The sequence below is a fragment of the Sturnira hondurensis genome, unplaced genomic scaffold (assembly GCF_014824575.4).
Source record: "Sturnira hondurensis isolate 20B ecotype Veracruz unplaced genomic scaffold, ASM1482457v3 Scaffold0014436, whole genome shotgun sequence".
In the NCBI taxonomy this organism is placed as follows: domain Eukaryota; kingdom Metazoa; phylum Chordata; class Mammalia; order Chiroptera; family Phyllostomidae; genus Sturnira; species Sturnira hondurensis.
The window spans coordinates 355,571-378,207 of record NW_028087067.1 but is presented as its reverse complement, the minus strand read 5'-3'; the positions used below and the strand labels follow the sequence as shown (position 1 = coordinate 378,207).

General features: G+C 54.7%; 2 protein-coding genes across 2 annotated transcripts in view; one reads left to right on the top strand and one right to left on the bottom strand.

The window, feature by feature from the left end:
* MCPH1 (microcephalin 1) overlaps positions 1–22,637 on the top strand; it is a 139,458-nt gene that overhangs the window by 76,727 nt on the left and 40,094 nt on the right. The gene's annotated exons all lie outside the window — the stretch shown is intronic.
* The window catches only part of ANGPT2 (angiopoietin 2), a 47,131-nt gene that overhangs the window by 17,215 nt on the left and 7,279 nt on the right, over positions 1–22,637 (bottom strand). Inside the window, exons 2-4 of the mRNA XM_037063372.1 lie at positions 8,329–8,484; positions 5,166–5,287; positions 608–840 (exon numbers count right to left, since the gene is read on the bottom strand). Of these exons, the coding sequence (XP_036919267.1) occupies positions 608–840; positions 5,166–5,287; positions 8,329–8,484 (511 nt within the window). The remainder of the gene's footprint in view (positions 1–607; positions 841–5,165; positions 5,288–8,328; positions 8,485–22,637) is intronic.

The following is a 22,637-nucleotide window of genomic DNA, read 5'->3' as shown; positions in this document are numbered from 1 at the left end:
CAGTTGAAAGGCCACTATGCGATAAACCATAGTAAGAACTAGACCCGATTTGTTTAAGAAAGAACTTAAATGTGCCACAAGGGTGGTATGTCACACCTCCAAGGAGCGAGTGACCGGAGAGGCAGCCCTTGTCCCTCTGGTGCGAGAGAAGGGGAAGGCGAAGGAGCACCGCAGAGGGCAGAGGGCACGGGAGGGTGTGCCGGAGAAGGGCACAGCGCTCTGCCAGGGACTGCATTAGCTCATTCGAACAATATCGGATGGGTCCGCTACTGTTTGCCCGCTTAGTACGTTACTGCCTTGCCCGGCCCCATGTCCGGTGAATGACGAAATTGACTCAAAGAAGGCTCTGTGATGCCCACGAATCCAAACTACCTTTGGAGTGCTCTGCTTCGTAATAATCCATCTGTGTAAATATACCCCCCTTTCCTTCCACCTTCTCCTTTTTCATCGATTCTATACTGAGACCCTATAAAGCTTTCATAGCCAATAGGTAAGAAAAGCAGTGCCTTTTTCTGAATGATGAGGATTTTTCAGGGCTTTGAGACTTCTGCTGGAACCAAATTTAAGGCGGTATGAAAGCTTAAGGAGGCACGTGGGCATCACTCACAGCCTGGCGTGGACATCATGGTCAGCAGGCCGCGCACCGTCTCCATCAGGTCATGCTGCTGCTTCTGCAGGGCCGAGTTGTTCACCGTCGCCGTCACCAGCTGCTTCTCCAGCTCCTCGATGATGGAGTTCTGCTTGGACACCAGCACCTGCAGCTGGTCTTTCTCCTCCCTGATGGACTGGAGCTGGACGCCATGCTTGTCCTCCATGTCCAGCACTTTCTTTTCCAGGAAGCTGGTGAGGGGAGATCATGGTCAAGACCAGGGCCTTGGAAACAGCCGCCCGCCTCCTGACGCCTATGCAGGCAGTCATGGTTTGAACCAGCAGTAGTGATTATTGTCGGACACTCAGCGGCAGCTCGCAAATGTGCCCCAGCCCATCGGTCATCGTGAGGCAGGACAACCAGGCTCCTGCGAACGAGCCCCGTCGGTGAGTCATCAGCTACCAGGACGCAGCCCCCCTCGCATGCGACTGGCGTAGGTTGCGCCATGTCCGCCTTCGTCACTTCTGAATATTTTCCTGGGTATCAGCTAAGTGTTGATTTGTGTGTCTCATTCATTGGTTTAAAGGCCAAGGTGACCACAGCAGAAGAGGAGGACCTGAAAATGAGCGCACAGGGCGCCAGCTTCTTGCCCGAGGTCGTCTAGCACCTTCGGGCGCAGCCCCTACACTTCCCAAACCCCCGCAGGGCTCCCCCTGAACCACCACCGAAGAGATGCGGGCCCGTGGCGCCTCCCTGCTGCCTTCGCAGCGGTATCACCTCCTGTCACTGGTGTTGCTCTACAAGGAGCCGGGGAGGTGGGGTGGTTGCGTGGCCCTGAGTGTGCACAAGCGCAGGGACACTCAGGGTGGGTGTGTCTTCAGGAAACTTCCGTTTACTCCTCCCCAGACTATACAAGTGTGGCTGCAGTGGGCGGCTGCACCCTGGCCAAAAGGAGTCCGTCTGAAATACGAGTCAAGCCCAGGCCAGGCCCGCCCAGACCAGGCAGGCCCCGACAGAGGCACAGGCCACTCGGGTGCAGCTCCAAGGAGCCTCAGGTCACGCTCCAGAGCAACAGTCACAAAACACAGGTCGGGACCCATTGCTGGTTTCGAGGCCAGTTCATCGAGTCGCAGTCGGCACGTTTTTAATGAAAGGAAATTAAATAAGTTGGCCCTTGAACGACACAGACTTGAACTGCGGGTCTGCCCGGATGCAGATTTTCCCCAGTGAGCACCTGCACTGTTTTCTGTGTTTGAGTGAGGGTGCGGAGGGCCGGCGGGGTGCAGCGGCATGTCACCGTGTCTATGGCACGGGTATCTGCGGATTTGGGTACCTGGCAGGGCATGGGCTCCTGCAACTGACCCCTGGTGGACTCAGAGGGTGGTTAAGTTTGGGGGGAGTCAAACGTTATGTGGGGACTTTTGACTGCATGGGGGGTTGGTGTCTCTAACCCCCATGTTGTTCAAAGGTCANAATACGAGTCAAGCCCAGGCCAGGCCCGCCCAGACCAGGCAGGCCCCGACAGAGGCACAGGCCACTCGGGTGCAGCTCCAAGGAGCCTCAGGTCACGCTCCAGAGCAACAGTCACAAAACACAGGTCGGGACCCATTGCTGGTTTCGAGGCCAGTTCATCGAGTCGCAGTCGGCACGTTTTTAATGAAAGGAAATTAAATAAGTTGGCCCTTGAACGACACAGACTTGAACTGCGGGTCTGCCCGGATGCAGATTTTCCCCAGTGAGCACCTGCACTGTTTTCTGTGTTTGAGTGAGGGTGCAGAGGGCCGGCGGGGTGCAGCGGCATTTCACCGTGTCTATGGCACGGGTATCTGCGGATTTGGGTACCTGGCAGGGCATGGGCTCCTGCAACTGACCCCTGGTGGACACAGAGGGTGGTTAAGTTTGGGGGGAGTCAAACGTTATGTGGGGATTTTTGACTGCATGGGGGGTTGGTGTCTCTAACCCTCATGTTGTTCAAAGGTCAAGTGTAAGTGGGATGAAACACATGAGAATAGCGTGTGATTCCACAGCAAGAACTTGCGATGTTGCAACAGAGAGCGTGGTGCCTAGTGCAAGGTGCTGGGAGAAAGGGTGGGCAGCCCGAGGAAGGCTTCTCTTGCTGGAAGCCTTGCTTGTTAGCATTTGATTTCTGATGCACAATGATCAATTTGATCATAAAAGTGGGACTTTTGTGATCAAATGCTAGGTACAGCATTTGTATTAACATAATTCAGGGTCAGCTGGGACATGTAGGGAAATCTCTCGGCAGAAATACCCAGGCTGATTCACATGGTGTTTGAGTTTTTATCTCCGGGGCAGCGCTTTCCAGTAGCCGTAATTACGATGCCAGTCGTCACTACTTAATTGAACTGGTACAGGTGGCCTTAAATTAATTATTTTTAGAAGGAAGAAACTGATAAGGTGAAAAACTCCTGGTCACGTGCCACTTCAGCGGGTGCACGTGGAAGTGTCGTGGTGGTGGTTTTCGGAGAAACGCGGCCCTCGTAAATACTGCGACCTCATCGGACACGAGTCTGTGGAGGAAGCAGCTGCACTCCTCAACCCCTCAGGGGGTTGAGGAAGACGGTTTAAGGGGTGGCCGCTGTGTTCAGTCCATTCAATGTTTTGCGATGATGGTCTTGCAAATGGAATCTTAGTTCTGTCGAGGTGGAAGGCGCCTGAAAACACAGCAGGCCCCACTTCCTGAGAGGTGTGCGTCACCGGCACAGTCTCCTTGTTTTGACTTATTTACAGGTGTTGGTGGGAAAAGCCTCCCTCTGTCATTTTGTGCTCACGACAGAGAGAACGTGGTTCTGCAGCCACTGACGCAGCTGTCGTTCCCCCAGGTCGGGTCTGGTCTGTGTGGCGTTTGCCGGCCACTGCGAGCCACACCTGCAGGCAGACGGTTGCCGCCCAGGCCGCGCAAGTTACAACCTGCTCGGAATTTTAGTTTGCTAGATATGTTTGACAAGGCGGTTTTACGGAGGACGGGTGATGTTTAAATTTCATTTCGTGCGAAACTGGATTAGAGTTATGGAGAAGTACATTACTGGTCAAAGCAGATTAGTAACTTGGGGAAAGTGTGAAGCGTTTGCGTGAAGAAAGTGGAAGGTCACAGAAGCGGGGTAACGGGGAACACAGCCCGCCTCGGCGTGTCCGGGAGGACCCGCCTGCACGGCGTGGGGCCACACACGGAGGGACTCCACCAAGCCGGCTGTCCTGGGAAGCAGCGAAGCTGACTGTGTAGCAGAGTGTGCTTGTGGGAGGGAAAGTGCGAAGCAGTGTCTGAACTCGGGGACAAAATGGCTATTCCTCTAGGCCAGAGGCCATCTGAGTTGACAGACCTTTTCAGAGATGACATTTGGTTGACGTAATGAGACCTTTGGCATCATGGCACAGTCAACTAAAACATAAAGAGGGAACGGCATGCAATACTAGGGTGCGTTCAGCAAAGCGGACACTCCCTCACAGGCGTGACTGGCAGGGGCCAGAGTGGTCAGCCAGGACCCGCACGTGCCCAGGGGGACCGCGCTGCGCTGAAGAGCACGTTGTCGCAGCAGACTGTTCAGCAAACCGCATTAGAGGGACCGCTGTGGGTCTCGAACGTCTATTTCCCCCTTTGCAGAAGAGAAAACTTGAAAAGTTAAAAAATACATTTGGATTAAAAATCACCTTGCTTTTTCAAATTCTAAGTTACTGAGTTAAGCTTGCTGCCCAAATAACAGAAAGAAGTATTTCAGCTTAGTTCTTGATTAACGGGAAAGAATGATGATAAGACAGTCAGTTTATCATCATGTTTTGGTTCAGAACAAAGAAGTAATTAACTGAAATTACTTCATCTCGAAGTGGAAAGTCTGCTGCTGTCTGACCGCCCTCCATTTTGCCTGGACGTTTTGATTAGAAACAAGAAAATAGCAGCCCAGGTACACGAATGCAATTATCCTCATGAGTCTCGCACTGGAAGGAACTTGGGAATACAGTCCCCACCAGTCACCCCTAGTTTTTGTTTTTGTATTGCTTTTACTTGGCATTTTTCTATATTTATATACTAGTGTAATCATATCTAATCTTAACTTTTGGCCTTACTTTATTATGTTTTAAGACTAAATATCTTATTGTGAAGCCTGCCTTGGTTTGCAATATCCGCGTAGTTTTCTTGCTGTAGGTTGTGTTCCGTTGGAAAAAACTAGTTTTCCAGAAGCAAAGAAACTTGGTGACTTTAACAGGACCATGCCCAGGCCAGGCCCTGTCTCCCCGAAACACTGGCAGCCATGTCTTTGGGTCGCCCAAATGGGGAGTGCACCCAGAGGCGGAGTGTGTGGGGTTTGGGGGGAGGGTCTTTAAGGGCCCGGGGATGGAGTGTGACGCTGAGGACTGCTGGCTGCATGCGCACTGGCTCAGGGTTTCCCTCCGCACCCTCCCCCACCGCCCCCCACCCTGAGCCCCTGACCCCTGTGACATTTTAAATGAAGAAACTCAGCATTTGGAAGAGTGCATATAAATGATAGTCACACAAAATAGTCCGGTGTACCCCCAAAGCGTGCAATTCTGAATTATAAATTGTTTTGTGCTTTATTACCTGTTCTTATCTTGCAATTTGTTTATTTCACTGGTCTGGTCCATAATCTGTTTTTCCAGTTTGTTTGTAGAGAGGGAATGTTCCAGAAGCTGAAGTTCGAGTCTTGTCGTCTGATTTAACACCTAAGTGCAACAAAACAAAATTCCTATTTACCATTTTTTAAAATCAGATAGAACTTCTTTTCATCAAGCTATCTCAGTCATAGGAAACGTGACTGGGGCCTTATGCGTTTACCCGGCTCTCTCTCTCTGGTGTGTTTCTCGTTGTCAGGAAACTCTCAATTTCCTGGGCTGTGTCAGTTTGTTTCAGGCTTTCGTCCAGGTCTTTATCGTGGAAAGTGTCCAGTCGTTCTGTCCAGTGGCAGTCGTGTCGAATAGCGGAGCGTCATTTTCCTCGTCCTGCCGTGGGGTGGCCACGTCACGCAGCGAGACCGGCGGGGGTGCAGCGTGGTCCCAGCGATGTGCGGGCAGTGGCTGTAAGTGGAGAGCGGCCCAGCCCCTGCCCAGCACACAGGGCCACACTCCTGCTGGCTGGTGGCTGATGTGGTTGGAGTCGCACGCTTCCATGCCTGCATTTCCCGGTCACTTGCAGTAGCCTTTTTTATTTCATTTCTTTTTTGATTCTAAAAGTCGTGTCTCGCCAGGACGCAGTGACGTGCCAGTCCGGCGTGGGAGCTCGGGTGGGCCTTGGAGCCCGTCTGACCTATGCCTTGCCCAGTGCCTGCCGCTGGCCCCGTGTGCTCCAGCAACCTTGGGAAGAATTCCTGTACGTTGGTGGCCTTTGAGTAGCAAGTAGCCGTTCCTCACACCCTGTGGGTCCTGGGGTCTCAGGATGTGGAGTCACAGGGAAGTGCAGGCAAGGCTGTTGCCCAGGGACAGGGTCCTTGCGAGAAGCACTGTTTGCTCAGGGTGTGTGTTGCTCACCAAAGGGCTGGCCTGGCCCCACCGTGCAGGTTAGGGACAGTCTGGTGCAGAGCCACAGCGGGATGCGCTCACACCTGGAGCGCTCCTCTGAGTGAGTCACAGCATCGGCCACCAAGGGGTGGGCTTCCTGTGACAGCCGGGGAACTCAGCCTTCATCGCCGGGCCCACACACGCTGTGCCCCTTATTGCTGACAGGGCTGGGAGGTGGGGTCTCTCCTTTAACTCGGAACAGCTATAACAGGAGTGTGAGTGGGGAGTGGGGAAGGGGGGACATGCGGGTCCGGACCAACGCGGAACCTGCAGTGCTGACCCATGCTTGGGCAGGCCTCCGCCGCAGGGGGCTGTCCACGTTCCCGGAGTCTCTCCCGTGGCAGCCTCCAGCCAGCCGTCACTGTCCAGAGTGACAGACTGTGAGAAGCTGGCAGAGTCTTGCTTCGTGCAGAAACTTGCATGTTCGGACTAAACCGATTTCACACAGCAAGCACCCCCAGTAGGGGGCTCCGTAGTGTGGGGCCGGCATCTGGGCTTGTCCGAGTCCTCAGTCCCTCGGTGGACACGGCAGCAGGCTGCTTCTCTCCAGTCATTGCCCCGTGCGCCTGTCGTCCTGGAACGCAGGGTTGTGCAGCCTCACGGGGGTTTTAAAGCTCTCGGCCCCAACTGAAAACAGCCTGTGAGAGCCGGCAAGTCTGACCCAGGCAGGGTGCACAAAGGCCTGGCCCCTGCACTCACTCCACTGCTGCCGCCGAACACACAGGAGATGGGCTTCCGCCGTCCCGCCACTGCCACTCTCAGAAGGTGGCCAGTGCGACTTAATCGTTCCTGATTTGTCTTCGTAATTGACTGGGTATATCGATGCTTTCACCTTTAAATGTTTATGTATTTTCATTCTGGGTTTTCATTGCATCTTTGGATTACAGTTTATATACTTTCATCCTTGGCTTTTATTATCTCTTTGTAATCCGTCATGTAAAAGATATTGTTGCTAAACTGTTCTAATAGTGTGGAAGGATCCAGTAAGCAAATAACTTTTTACCCTGTCCTCAGATAAAAATACTGTTAGCTAACAATATTTTTATTGTGAAATAGAGCAGCCTGGCCACCACCTCGCTGCTGTTCTCTCGGCCTCGTCCAGCGGCTCTCAGGGTGGCAGTGGGATGCCTGACACCACTGAACCTGGTCTTGGCACAGCTGGAAGCGACGCAGTTTTCCTGGCACGAGTCTGGCATTCCTTGGGTCTCGTAGCTGAAGTAGTGAACCGGAACCCTGGGCCTGGCCAGAACTACTGCCTTCTCGTCAAGCCCCACGTGCAGCGCAGAGCGGGAGGGTGGTAGCGCTGCAGGCCTGGGAGGAAGCCGGGTCGAGGCACCACCAGGGAGGGCGCTTGTATAAGGAGCAACTCCCTGATGCCCGCCTGTTGCTCCTGGCTCTTCTTGGTCACGAGCGTGTCATTCAGCAGGACGATGCCGTGAGCCTTGTCTTGGTGTTTTGTGGTTATTCTTTTATATTTTGTTATTCTGTGGCCTTCTTTTCGGCTGCCACAAACCATTGGCTCAGAACCTTAGAGCTAAGGGAACTTCACCAGCAGCAGTGTGGCCCGGCCCTCACTGGCAGCACCGCCAGGGCCTCACCCAGGGGACACGAGTGCCACCGGAGCATCTCAAGCTTGGCCATGAGCGGGCACTCTGTGCAGCGTGTCGCTGCCTGCCACCGTGTCCACCTGCCTCTCCCTCAGGTCTTCAGTGAGTGTGATGACTCACATGGCGGGTCATGTGAACTCCCGCACGGACTGGATGAACTCACACCATGCCCTCTTTCACTGGTTCTTGGAGGTCTGGGTTCGTCTTAACTAAAGAGGTAGACTGAAGGACAAAGTTTCCAGCCCTCTGCCTCAGGCTTGTCATCTCAGCGTGTCAGAGTGACCTTCGAAATGAAAAGAATGGATCCAAAGTGCAGGAAAGCACCAGTGAGGCAGGGGAGCCTTTAAATTGCAACCGTGAGTGCAGAGACTGTGCAGGTGATTTGAGTGACCTTAATAGAACAAATGGGAAGTAACCTCAGCACTAACAATGCTAACGTGTTTACTGATTGGCCACAGGGGCTTAAATTCTTACCAATTCCCCTTTCCTACCAAGCCCGACCACCCTCTCCTTTTCCATGTCTTCCTCTGGTCATCGTGCCTCCCGGTTCCATGCCAGTGTGGACCCAGCCAGCCGTGGCGGGTCTTCCGTCTGCTCACTTACTTGGGCCTCCACGTCGGTCAGCTTCCGCGTCTGCTCCGCCGTCTGGTTCAGCAGGTTCGTCCCGATTTCGATCATCGCCGCTGTCTGGTTCTGCACCGCATTCTGCTGCATCTCCACCATCTCCTTCTTCATGCTGTCCTGGATATAGCTCTCCAGCTGCAACACACACGCCCGTCAGAGGGCGGTTGTGAGCTGGACGCAGAGCTCTCACTCCCAAGCACATTCCCCGCCACTGACCAATATGGGGGGACCTGGGGCTTGCTCTGAGTTTGAAATTTTGCTGGGCTCTTTTTTAAGTTACAAGAAATGAAATACAGCATGATTTTATTTAACTCAAAATTGGGCAGCTTTGCAACCTTGTGCATAGCAGACGAACCGGAAGTCCACGCTGAGCCAGGCAGGGGAGGGTGCAGGGCTGTCCCGTTACATCCCTCCTGCCCAGCTGTAGCTCCACCCCTGCTGCGAAGGGAATAAGAATTTGCTTCTAAGAAGCTTCTAGCTTCTGAGGTGTCTTCTTAGGTGTCTCTACCACCATCTACACTTAGTTCTCAAAGTGTGGATGTTGGAAGACAGTGCGAGGGGCAGGCACACCTGGGGACTTGCCCCATAACCGGAGGGTCACCCTCAGCTCCATATTCAGCAGCCCCCAGCCCTCTTACTGAGTGAGTTCCGCACACAGGAGACCTAGCAACATTTTCCTCACGTGTGTGCGTCTGTCGGGGGTTCATCAGTTCCAGTATCAGGTTCACTCCCCACCAGCACATCCATCACTTCACCTGCCGGTCAGGACGGGTTCCTCTCCCCCGAGGCACTGGGGCCCATGGGCACGCCGGCTCCCTGTGACGTGAGTCACAAGCGTGACCCACAAGCGTGGGTCAGTTAACCCAGCTGACCTCACCCTTGTTGGTCCACTGCCCCCTGGGCCAGTGCCCTGCTCACTGGCCATCAGGTGACGTGACTTGCTGCACATGAAGGGCACGGGGCTGGTGGGCTGCAGGATGGCCCTGCTCCCTCCTTGCAGCCTTTGACCCCAAGTGAGCTTACCTTTGCGAGTCTTCCAGGGTCCTCCTGTACAAAACAGTATTTCTCATTGGTCAGAGGGCTGTTTAAGGGTTAATTAAGCTGTGTTTTCTTTCCATTACAGTTGACGCTCAGTATTGTTTTGTTCATTTCCATGCTCAGCATAGCAGTCAGACATTTATATTATCACAAAGGGATCCCCCGGTCCAGTGCCCACCCGAGACGATACAGCTATCACAGTGTCTCTGCCTGTGTTCCCTGAGCTGGACCTCAGATCCCGGGCAAGTCTGCAGAAAACTTCCAGTCTGTGCTGCTCAGCCCCGCCCCTAACGCCCCGCCCCGCCCACCACCCCAGAGGGCTGTTTCGTGACTTGTTTCTGTGTGTTGAGCTTGTTCCTTTTGTTCCACATGTCAGTGAAATCTTTTGGTCCTTGTCTTTGCCAGACGCACCGCACTTAGCGACACGCCCCAGAGGCCTGTCCGCGCTGCTGCAGGCGGTTAGATTCCAGTTGTTTTTGTGTCCGCGTGCTGTGCCATTGTCCAGACGCGCCACCTTTTATCTGCTCAGGTGTCGATGGACGCTTGTGCTGCTTCCATGTAATTATGTATTATAATTTTTGTACCCTCACTCGAGAGTATGTTTATTGATTTGAGAGAGAAAGAAGGGAGAGAGAGAAGCATCGATGCAAAAGAGTAACACGTGTTGGTTGCCTCTCGGTGGCGCCCCAACCAAGGACGGGGCCCAGGACGGCGCTCCTACCCACCGAGCAGCCCGGCCAGGGCCCCGTTAAGCTGCGTTTCTGACGTCGTTGTGTGCATCTCGTGGGGCACTCAAACTCTGCTTTATTTCTTCTTGGTGTTTTGTCACAATCCAGGGATGGGGGCCGCAGTTCCATTCGCTGGTCTAAAATGTAAGATGAGGACGGGAACCCTGTTTTTACTTCTTTATCACATAGTTGTAACTTAAATACTTGTTATTAAACAGTGATTAGCAGTCGATCACAAACGGCAGTGGAGCCCTGCCCATGGGCCGGCCAGTGGAGACCGGAGGGAGGGCGCGTGGCGCTTCTCCCTCGGCTCAGGGTCCTCGGTGTGGGCCCGCTCTGCGCACTGTGCCGCTGGCCCAGTGCAGGGCCTCAGGGTTCTCGGTGGAGCAGTAAGCCTCAGGCTCCCTGGGCGGCCAGGGACCCCGCCCCCACGCCCACACGTTTCCCATCTCCCTGCGCTGGGGGGCCAGGCCCCCCCCTGGTTCTCCCGTGGCTGTTGGGCAGGAAGCCCGACACCTGCTGGAGCTCCCAGGCTTCGTCCAGTCTGGTCGTGGAGGCCTCTGTTCCTCGTGCTCCTCCTCCTCCTCCTCCGTGAGAATCCGAGCAGCCCAGGCACGTCCCCTCCGGGGCAGCCCGAGAGCTCTTTGTGGGCTCCGGTCGCTTCTGTTAACCCTCCGCCTGCGGGCGGGGGTGGCGGGCGCAGGCTCCTTAGTGGCTGTGTTCTCGCTGAAAGACGGAAATTCCTTCCCTCTTCCCTTCCCCTGCGGTTTAAAGAGCATGACTTGTATGGTTTCGGGACCCCGTCTAGAAGAACCTAGATATGGAAGCTCGTGATTTCTCCCCCTCGCCCCGCCCACTGCCGACTCTCATTCATCACCATGGGAATAATGGAATCTTTGAGGTTAAAGTTAAAGCTGTGTAAGTCATCCAGAGAAGTTATCTTACTCTTAACACCGAGCAAAAATAATATTTAGAAAGACTTATTCTGGGAAGTTTGGAGCTATTACGGATAGATTCAAGCTGCAGCGAGCGAGGTTTAAGTCTCCACTCCGAAGTGGTAATTTACAAACGATTATAAATAAAAGCCATTATCGTATCGATTTCCGTACTTAAGAGCAAATAAAACTTCCTCTCCTGTCACTCTGAAGTGTGTCCCTAGAGGGGCGCATGTGCTCTGGGACCCTCCCCCAGCCTCCTTTCTGGAGCTCCTGGGTCAGATGTGTTCACAAACATCAAGATACATGACGGGGCTGTTTATAATTTGCCATTTTGAAGTCGTGTTCCAGTTTAAAATTAGGCTGAGGAACTTGGACGTAAAAGACCCAAATATATAAAAATAAAATTTCTTGGTTTTATTGCCATAACTTTTCCTAAGCTTGAAAATGATGGAATGCAAAGTGCTTTTTAAGTCACTACTTTTCAGCTTTGGGGGGGGGCAAAGTGTGTATGTACAGTGTAGGGGGGGTTCATCCTATACTGAGCAGATTACAGATGTGCGTATACACGTGTGTGCATGTCATACATGTGTACACACACACAGTCTCTACATACAGTCTGTTCAGCAGAACGATGTGAAATTCAACGTGACGTGTGCGACCCATGTGCCCAGTGACCAAAGTCTTGGGGGAAAGTGGAACAGAAACAGAAGCGCCAAGTGTCATAACTTTCATGTCGGTCCCAAAGATTCCTGGTCTCCCGCTGGAAGTGCGAGGTTGGATTAGGGTCTTTAGAACTGGGGAAGTTGAAGGCGCTTCCAGAGCAGAGGGGCACGCATGGCCCAGTGACAGCTGCTGTGGCTGGAGATCAGGTTTTGGGGGCCACCTGCAGTGTCTCAGCTGCAGGGGACTCCAGGTGCCTGGTGTGTGGGGTCCTGTGGGATGGGGCAGGAGGGGGAGGGGGAGCAGGCCAGCCCTTCTCCAGCCATCGACAGCCCCAAGTGCCTGTCCCCAAGCTGGCTTGAGCGAGAGAGTCCAAGGGCAGCAGTGCCTTCAACAGCAGGTGGACCACCTACCCAGCAGTAAGGAAGGGGGGGTGTTTTTACAAACAAGGCCCCGAGGTGAGGATTACTCATGTGGATCCTGCCTCCTGGGAGGTTTGTGACCAAAGGATCTGTTTTCCCTCCAAAGACTGGCAGTCACTTTTGGAGAGGAAGACCCCTGATGGTCATAATGGGGTGTGGGATGAACATTCCCACAGGAGGGGCCTCCTCGGGCAGGGCCCGGCCCTCAGTCTCCCCCCAGCCACCAGACCCAGCCACCAGGCCTCCTGGACCCACGGGAAAGTGCACCTGGACGCCTTCTAGGCATGGCCCAGGCCCAGGAGTTCTTTTCTGTTGAGAATCTGATTTTTATTGACTACGGCTGAAACCCAGAAGTAGAGAAATCTTTGTTTAGTATCTGGTTTTTATTGTCTACGGCTGAGACCCAGAAGTAGAGAAATCTGCCCAGTGAAATTCTGTTTAGTGTGAGGAAGTCTTGATAGAAACAAGGTGGTGGCGGAGCACCAGGGCGTCCCTCAGGCTGGTTCTCACCCTGGCGCTGGCACTGAGCCTGCAGAGAGAGGGGCATGGCTGGTTCCCGGGGCACAGGGGAGACTGCGGGCACCCGCTGTGCGGCAGCTCAGCCCAAGTCCTGTCTGACTGCACCGGGGCTGAGGCCCTGATCTGGGTCCAGGTGCCTCTGCCTGGGTCCCCGGGGAAGTGCAGACGGACTGCGTGGACACTCATTTTATCCACTTTGTAGTGAGCGCTCTGAGAGTGGGCCCCTGGGGCAGTGCTTCCGGCTCGGAGTGCACGTGAGCGGCCAGAGCAACAGACCCAGTTAAGCAGCTGCTGTGTTTCAGTTGCCCGGCTCTTGGCTCAGTGGCGTTTTCATTTGCTACAAACTTCGCACCTCAAACATGTCTTTAAAATGGGCAACACACATCGAAGCTGTAGCAACCAGAATAAAAAATCTCAACACAACATCGACGCATGTTTTAAACGAGAGATACGCCCTGACGTCTCCGCCATCCCCTTCCGGTTGGAACGGCCAAGTTCGGCAGGGAGATGAGTCTGCTAGTGAGGCGGCCCAGGGAGACTGATCACCGTTAAGGTGTCTGCCTCTCTGTCTTCCTTCTCACCTAGATCACCATCCTCACCGTTTCTACCTGAAGGAGGGTGACCTTGAATTTGGTTGGGAAAAGGAAAACGTGTAGTTTACAAAAAACGGTTCCCACCTCGGGGATTTGGATGCTGATGCAAAGTGTGTAGACACCCGATTCCTTCTGTCCACCCAAAGTCTGGCCTCCTTTCTGTCCTGGACTTTCACGCAGCCCCCTGTCCCCTGCCCACTCTGCAGTCCCCGGCCGCATTCTGAGTGCGCCCTGCTCTTGGCTGCCCCTTGCCCCTGAGGCTGCCCCCAACCTCGGTCCTCGTCTCCTCGGTGGCAGTCCTCTCCCCTTCCAGAGATTGTGCCCTAGCCCAGCGCACACCGGCCTGATACCCACTGCACCTCGGGCTACGTCATGACGCTGAAATCATTCTGTTTCTCTCTCGCTTCTTTTAGATCTCCAAGTGCTATAGGTTCCTGTTCTTGTCTGCTTGGGGTACTGAAGTTCTGTAGCCACGCTACAGATACATTCTGGCAACAAGCGAAGCATTTGCTCTTATAATTTGGTGGAAAACTTGAATGCGAGATGATTAAATCCAGGAATATTCTGTTTGGAAGGCTTTTGACCTAATGTTCTCGGTTCCTTGTCGTGAGGTCTTCAGACAGAAAAGTGGCAGGGCCGGGTCCTCCTCCCTCCCAGGAAATTTCCTTATTTTCGTCCCGAGCAGGCACCACCTGAGTAGACGCAAGCTCTGCAGTAGCCACTGAGATGAAAGGGGAGCGGCAGGGCCTGTGGCCTCCCGCAGCCCTGTCTTCCTCACTCTCTCGGAGTCTGGCAGTGGGGGCTGAGTTTGTCCCTGTGTCCTCTCTGCGGTGGGACCGCACGTGAGTCTGGGAAAGGTAGTCTAGAAAAGGACGTATCAAAGGCACTTGCCTCACATCAACTCTGCGTTTTCTCTCCACATCCAGCATAAGGCTCCGGGGGACATGATTGGAAACTGAGGCAAGTGGGGCCCGGCCAGGTGGTTCACGAGAGGCTCCTTCCACCCCCCACCTGCCCGCGCCCCACCACACAGGTGGTTCTTCTTAGCACCTCCAAGGACTGCTTCGCCTTGACCTGTTTTCGCACTGTGTTCTGGGAACAACAGGAGCGACCTTCTCCCCAACACTGTCTCTAGGTAACCCCTCCCCTGTGGTCACTGGCATGAAGAGACCAGAAGGCCACGCGGTGACCGTGAACTTGAGGAGGTGATAGGGAACAGAGTGGGGCATCCATCGGGGGCATACTGAAGGTACTAGCCCGCCCTCCTCCTGTGACAGACAAGCGTTACCTCGTTGGAGTGTGCCAGCGTGTCTGCTCGGTCAGGCCCTGTGTGCATCTTTGCTTTCGTCTGGGAGCGAGAGTGTCACTCTGTGCCCCTTTTACCTGGGGGACTTATCACATAACTGCCACGGAGCTTTGCCTCTGTGTGGGTTCCCGGTACCATGTCCCAAAACCTAAGGAAAGACGCATTTTCCCCCTGAAAACGTTCTGGCCACTTCCTGCTGCTGAGAGGGCTGCTGTTGAGAGGGCTGCTGTCCCATCAGTACCAGCTGTTCCCAGTACGTGCGAGCTCAGAGGGGCTGCTGTAGGAGCCGCGTGGCAGTGTGGCATTTCGTGTGGCAAAGGGTCAGACATTACACCTGTGAGGCTTTTAATTCTTTTTTATCCTCACCTGATGACTTTTTTTTTAATTGCTGAGAGAGAAAGAGGAACATAAATTAGTTGCCTTCTCATATGTGCCCTGACCAGGAATCAAACCTGCCGGGGCTACACCTGTGAGGCTTTTGGAGGGTTCCTGAGCTCGGTGTTATATATATTGACCCCAATCTCTACTCCATGTTGCCCCAGATAGCTCTGGCTCACAGTGCCTTGCAGGTAGTTGTAAGCCCGGAGCAACAAAATGCGGCGAATACTGTAGATCACGTACACGTGGATGCACAGCGAGAACAGCCACAGCAGTTCGCGGATGCAACCTGCCGCCTCTGTGTTTCCATCTCCCCAGCTCTCATGCTGCTGTAGCATGGGTCTCCCCCAGAGCAGGGCCGAGACAAAGGCTGCATGCAAGTAGTTTATTTAGGACGTGGTCCCAGGGAGCAGCCAGGGGGACAAGCGAGGGAAGCTGGGCAGGAGAAGGCCACTGCGGTGTCCCTGTGGGCATCTGCCTGCCCACACTCCTGGGGTTGCTTGCTGGGGCCCTGAAGAGGTCCCACCAGGCTCCCCCGACCGCGGGAGTCGGGTGCATAGCTGAGCAGGGCTCTGGTCCCAACTGGGCGGGACCTGCGGCTGCCCCACATCACAGCACTGCTGCCAGGCTGCTGGGACAGCCTCTGCAGGACAGTCGGGAGAGGAGGGAGGCCCAGAGGGTTCAGAGTCGCCCCAGGAGGTGTCCCGAGGCAGATCAGGTAGATCTCACCTGCCTCTTCCTCCTGCCGCCCCCACAGGCCCGGGGCCACTGGGACAGACGAAGAGGCGGACGTGGCCTGGCCCCGGTGTCCCCGGGCGACATGGGATCTTTGAGTAAAGCTCACACCAGTGACCTGGTGCCCGGCGACGCCACCGCCACGTGGGGCTTTGCAGAGAGCCGTTGTGCAGTCAGCCATTCTGAGACTGAACAAGCTGGAGAAAGGCAGCGGCAGGAGTGGAAACTGAGGCTGAGGCAGACCCAAGAGGAAGGCAGCTGTGGGGCCCATGCAGTCGGGGCGGGACTCCCTTCAGCTCAGCAGGTCCCCACTGCCCTGGGCATTCTGGAGACCCGGGACATCGGTCTGCTTCCCGGGACACACTCAGGAGAGATGGGGGTGGAAAGGGCTGTAAAACTTCTCTCTCATAAAACGAGCAGCGGTACCCAGTGCTCCACGTGGGAGCAGCTGAAATACAGCCTGTGCGTGAGCTCCGTGACCCCGGGCTGCACGGTGCTGGGTGGGCCTCCCTTCTCAGTGAAACGAAAGCTGTGCTGGCCCCTGAAATGAAGGCGCACAGAGGGGGAGACAAGTGAATATTTCCGCGTTTTTCTGTGGCCCAGAGACTGAAGTGTGCCTCTTCTATGTCTTCCTGTGGGGAGGTATCTCAGACACAGATGTAAGTGTATCCCTGCACTTCAGTTCACTGGGTCACAGCAGGCCTTCCAAAGCTGGGGGAAGAAGGGGTCAGAAACGAGTAGCATTGTGGAAATCCCTCGTGTTGTAAGGATGCAGGACCCGGGTCGCCGTGCAAGCTGGTCGCCCAGAGCCTGGCTCCTCTCTCTGACCGTGGCGCTGGCACACGGACTCACCGTAAAAAACGTGCCGACCGGTGAGCATGAACAGCGTTCCTTTCTCGCTCTCTGTTCCTGTGCTCAGTTCCCAAAGGTCATTGGTGGCTCCGATCTGTCCCTACTGGTTCCTTCCCTGTTACGTGAGCTGGCTGCAACCCCGGGTCCGTTTCTGGGGGCGAGACGATGCCATTGCTGTCGGAGCAGGCTTTTGTTTATTTTCTTTTCAACCTGAGATGATCTCCACTGTCACAATTACTGGGTTGTAGGAGAAGAGAAACTAAAGGGGTTTAAGTGATTTTTTTGTCTGAAGATACTTCCACGACACACTAGTTCTCTGTAAGGCAGGCAGGAAACCTTGTTGCTGGTTTCAGAGGGAGGGTGAGGGGCTTGGGAATGCTTGAGAAATCTCAGAGTTCCGGCCTCCTGCCGCCTTCTCTTCTCCTCCTGCCAGCAAACCGAAAGGTGGAGGGAATTCCATCAGGGAAGACGGGACCCTGCTGCGGACTCTCAGCACGTCCCGCGTCAGAGCCTCGCAGTGGAGCGTTCCATCTGGGCGGCTGGCAGCCCTCTGGGCCAGGCCCCACTCCGTCTGCAGACCTTGGGCTCCAGTGAAGGGACGCAGCTCCTGTCTGTGCACTCTCCCCTGCAGCAGCCGGGCCCTGAGCCTCCGTGGGCATCAGCCTCCCTCCGTAGAACTGAGCCACTCACACTGCAAGTGGCCGTTGCTGCAGTGAGGACATGGGAAGTGGGCCTGTGGGTCCTTCAGATGCAGATTTTCAGGCTCATGCAGCCCCGGCTGCAGCCTATGAACTTGCTGACTTTATAACAGGCCACGTTCTGTTTTCCGAACCACTTCAGAGGCAGAATCTGCCCTTTCTGCTCTGCCTGGTTAGCTCTCGTGCAGCCGCTGGCTTAGTGCTCATTATCCCAAGTGTTTAAGGCTGCTCAGTCTCCATGTTTTGGCATATGCTTACAGAACTCAGTGACCCGCATGCTCACACTCTGAGGACTTGTGTGCTCGCCCGTCATCTGCAGAAGCAAAGGGCTCTAAAACCGATTAGTTATTTTTGTAATTCATTTGTTGGGCCATGTTCTGCACATTAATTCCTAAAGCTGTAAAGCATTTGCGAAGCATGTTAATTTATTTTAAACTCACTCAATGTAGACACTGCAACGTAACAGTATTCAGTGCCCAAGTGATGTGGCTTCTTTTCTGTTTTACTAATTTTAACTCTTTCTATCTTCATTCCTTGGTCAGAAATTTGCTAGAAAGTACATTCAGGAGGCATCGGAGTGTGCCCGCCCCTCGCATGTGACAGACACACCAGGGTCTGGCCAGAGCTCCATGCATGTTGGAAGGCCCAGGCAAGCCCGGCAAGCCCCACCGGGTCTGCGGCTCGCCGGGCAGGGAACGTTCTGGCGGCCGCGTGCCCTGCTGTGCGGATGGGGGCCGTGTGGCTCCGGGACGGGAGGGCTGCCTGGGGCACGGACAGGTCTGTGAGCTGCCTTTTGTGTCTTCCTGGCCTCCCGACCGGAGATGAGAATGCCGTCCGGTGTAGGACTTCGCTCTGTGCATTGCCAGTTCTGGGGTGATGGGGTTCCGGACTCTTGTTTCGGGGAGCCTGTGTGTACCCCTTGTTTCAGATCCGTGCCCTGAGCGGCTGAGCAGGGATACAGGTGAAAGCTCAGCCAGCAAGCAAAGGGGTCATTGCTCCACGTGGAGTGTAAACATCCATTATTTTATTTCTATAGGTTTTAAGTAATTTCACATAAAATTTCACTCCAAGAAGAAGTTCATTTAAATAAAGATAAGGCAGGAGCCCCTCGCCCAGAAAGACCCGTTCCTACTTCCTGGCCTCCCATGTGCAAAGCCTGCTGAACCGCCCAGACCACGAGGACGTGAACTGGGTTCTGGGCCGGTTACCGGACACCGAATTGGAACCCCTCGGTACGTCCTTCAGCGAGTGCTTTTCGCTGGTCTCTTTCTCGCAGTAGAATTGCATTTTCATTTGGCATGTTGCTCCGTGGGAACCGATTTGATGGGTTAATGCCCTGCGGCTCAGTTTTTTAAAATAATACAGCAGATTGTTGTTAAGAACTAAATGCTGCCACAGGCGGGCACACAGCACCAGAAGCCATGCCCAAGTGAACGTTTCCTCCGGGGACCCCGTTCACACCAGGTTCAAGAGCGGACCAAAATGGGGGTGGGGGGAGCAGAGCTGGCCACTCCTCGGGGCTGAAAGGAATCCCTCAGGGGGCCTGGAGAGGTTTCCTCTTGATCTCCGAGCTCCTGACAGGAATAAACCGCTTTAAAGGTTCAGAGGCTGTTGTTTTGAGGTCAGTACCCTCTGTGCAGCCATTTCTTGAGTTTCAGGCCTCGACAGAGAACTTTAAAAGGAAAGCACAAGCACAGAGAAACCCAACAAGTTTTGCTGAGCTGCTGGGGCCCTCCATGCTCTGAGAGGCCCCCTTCTCCCCTGCCCGCCACCGCTTTCCTCGGGTTGCACCCACAGCCGCCGGCAGAGACGAACTTGGGACAGTGACTTGAAAGAGCCGGGAAGCTTGCTGCCCAGAGAGGGCGAGCACGTTGAGTTAGGTGAATGAGCGATTGAACTTTCCGAAACTCGGTTCTTTCCGGATCAAGCATAGGAGGCATTTGCTCTTGGAAGACCAAGAAAGAATTCATGCCGTTCCCATTAGTCTAAAAATAAGTAACAAATAAATAAACGTCTGAGCCATGGCTTGCGTTCTGTTGGAGTCCAGTGGCTCGGAACACAGGAAGAGAATGATTTATCCTCCAACTGGCTGCGCTGCCGTTGCAGCGGAACCGGCCTGGAGTTGCCCTGGGAGACGGGAGACACAGGGACCAGTCCCTTGAGTTCAGTCCTGTTGGAGTGTGTCCAGTCCAAGCATCTCCCACTTGGAGCAGCAGCAGAAAAACCCGAGTCTAGTGGCTTCCTCCGGGCTGTACTTGGGGGGGGGGGGGGCAGGAAGCCCCGCATCTGGTTTTGAAGCAGGTGTGGAGTCCCCCTCACCACCCCAACTTGGGGCCCCAGCTCGCCTCCAGGCTGGCCACCAGGTCCACTCTGTCTCACCACAGGTGTGTCGTTGGCACACTGGCCGTGGGAATGCCGGCCGTGCTAGGTTAGTGTGAAGATGAAGTGGCGCCCATCAACTCAGCCCCCGTCTGTCCGCCGCGGCCGCCGGGCCGTGTGGGAGCTCACAGGAGCCTGGGAGGGAGCTCCGTGTTCCGGGCAAACACACGGTGCTCATGAGCACCTGCGGGCCGCAGTGGGGAGAATGGCTGTGCACCCCACAGGGCTCCCCAGCTCCCCACGGCTGGACGGGGCCCCGTGCAGAGCTGGGCTTGGGGGCTTGCTATTGTGAGAAGCAAGTTCGGCACGAAAGCTGGCCTGGAACCCCAAATGTCCCTGTCCGATTCCAAAGTGGGAGAAGCTGGGCAGCGCCCCGCTGGCCAACAGAGCCCACTCCCAAGTGACTGGGGTTCCTTACCAGGAAAGAGAAGTGTCGTATTTCTGCTTTCAGTTCATGTTACCTCTGGGTTTTAGCGGGGTCCTTGATTGTCAGGACATAAATGTGTGTGCTGTTTGGACCTAACTGCTTAAGGAATGTTACTGTTGGCCTTTCTTTTGGTCTAGAGGTGCCATAAAGTTTTTTTCTGAGAACCCGAGGGTGCCATGAGCTGAGAAAGGGGTCGAGTACCTCAAACTTGGTATTTCTGGGTGCAAATGCCCTTCGCCCTGCCCCTGCCCCCGCCCCCGAGTCCCAGCGCTGTCCGTAATTGCCATCGCTGTGATTTGGTGTTTACTGGAAAACCAGTAAATCAAAAAGACCTTGGAAGTCATGCAAGCTCTCCATGAAGAAGTGAACTTGAGTATTGCTCCCCGCTCCCAACCCCGTTGAGAAAAAAAACCGCGCCTCTGGCAGGCTAGCCAACCGGCCCTGTGTCTCCTGGCCGGTGTGTGTGCCTCTGGCGGGCGCGTGTTGGGTGGTGTGGTGGAGGCACAGACCCTGTGCCCGTCTAGAGGGAAGTGGCTCGTTTCTGCGTGGCATTGGTAGCTTGCAGGCCTGCCACCCTGGCCTGTTCTGGCCGCACCAGTTTTATGGGGACTCCCAATGTGCTGCGGCGCGGGCTCCAGGCGCTGGTGGGGACGGCGCCCATTTCCCAGGGCGAGCCCAGTGCGGAGGTCTGCAAAGGCCCTCCCCCGACAGCCGGGCATGCGCATCTGCTCCTGTGGAAGCTAGTGGAAAATTCCTGTCCCCTGTCACTCTGCTGCCATGAGTTATAAAAAGCATGCCATTCAGAAGCGGCTTTTCCTTCTGCATGCTTGAATTTTTACTCACAACTCCACAGGGAAAAAATCATTTCAAGAGATGCTTCTCGCTCAGCGGGTGAGCATCACTTTGGGCCAGCAGAGCTGGGTGGAGTTGCTGCGCTTTGCTTTCAGGGAGCCGCAGACCGAGTGCTCTCTGAGTGACAGTACCTGACGGTGCAGCCACCACCTCCTCCTCCTCACAGTCATCACACCAGCCACTTAGGACATCCTCACTGACTCTTTTCTTTTCGTGGGAACAAGCAACTCACAGGAAGGGGGAATGAGGGTACACATGGAAAGTGGGGGTGAGTGTGCACACAGGATGTGGGAGTGAGGGGCGGGTGCGAACGCGGGGAGCAGGGGCGGGTGGCAGAGACCTTCCTTCCAGAGGCTGTGCTGGAGTCGGTTGTCCCAGGTCACAGCACCCCGCTCTGCAACAACCACAGGGCGCCAACAGGAAAAGGTTCTCGGTTTTGACCTCTGGTGACCGCTGTCGTCTGGACAGTAGTGTCCTTTTGCAAGAATGCTGCAGGCTTTCTAAACAAACCGGCGACAGATGCTGGCCTCACGGCCCTGAGCCGAGAACCCTACTGTCACAGGGGAGGTGAGGGCATGGGGCGGGGCACCCGCAGGCGCAGACCCAGCACTGGGGATCCCGGGGACTGGGAGGGACCCGGAGGTCCCCGCTGGGTGGGATTGGTGTCCATTGGTCAGGGGTTTTCCTCCTTTTCTTTCTCATCTAGGGACCGTTTTCGTGAACAGGGTGGCGTTTGGGGGAAGTGGGGGAAGCGGGGGAAGGGACAGTGTGTGCGCCCAATTAACGCCAGGCTTGTGGCTGGCTTGTGTCCTCACAGCCAATAACTGTGACGCGTCACAGGCTGTCCAGTTGGAGGGAGGAGCACGTGTGACTGAGCTGCGCTTGTGGTGACCCAAGGGGGAGTCGCATGTGAAAACCCGGACGATTAATTACCTGTCACACAATGGCTGATTGTCACGCAAGGAGATGGTGTTCCGATTAACCTTGACCCTTTAACCTGTAATCTAATTACCCGACCATTACTGCTCTTAAGAGCGTTTTATTGTTACAGTTGAGTTAAAACCAGTTCTGGTCAGGAATTCCTGTTAATCGGGTAAGCTTTTTTTAAAAAGGGAAATGTAAGAATATTCCCTGGGAGCTAAAAATAATTAGGAATTTCATATACTTATGCTAAAAGCTAAGCATGGATAATTAGCTTGTGGTTGGAATCTGGTTGTTTTTTGTGATTCAGCAAAATGTCTTCTCTCTGGCAGCATTTTGCACCAGAATTTCCCATTAAATTTTGCTTAGAGAAGTTTTAACCAACATCCACATGTAGTAATTGTTTAGGTTTCCTAAGACTCAGTAGTCGGTAATAACACTGAAAGGAATGCTTCAGCTAGCTTCAGACTAATGCTGAGGATTATCCAGCGTGCAACCGGGAGTTGGCTGTGTCTGTGGGTGCCGCAGACTCAGTGACTGGGCAAAGGCCCCGAGGACACAGTACTGGTCCGGAATTCTGGGTTTTTCTGCTGAGATGCGCAGATTGACTGGCTGACCCCGGCTGCCTGCGCACGAGGGAGCTCGGGGCTGCCTTCAACGTTCGTTTAGTCCCTGCGGCCTCCTACCGCAAACACAGACCAGATGACGGAGCAGCATTGCTCGGAGCCCGTGGAAGTGGGAGCGGCAGCAGCGGAGTTGATGGAGCCTGGCCGTGTCAGTGGGTTCGTGGGATGGAAGTGGGGAGGCTTAGGAGGCGCCGGGGGCAGTTTTGGAGCTGGGCG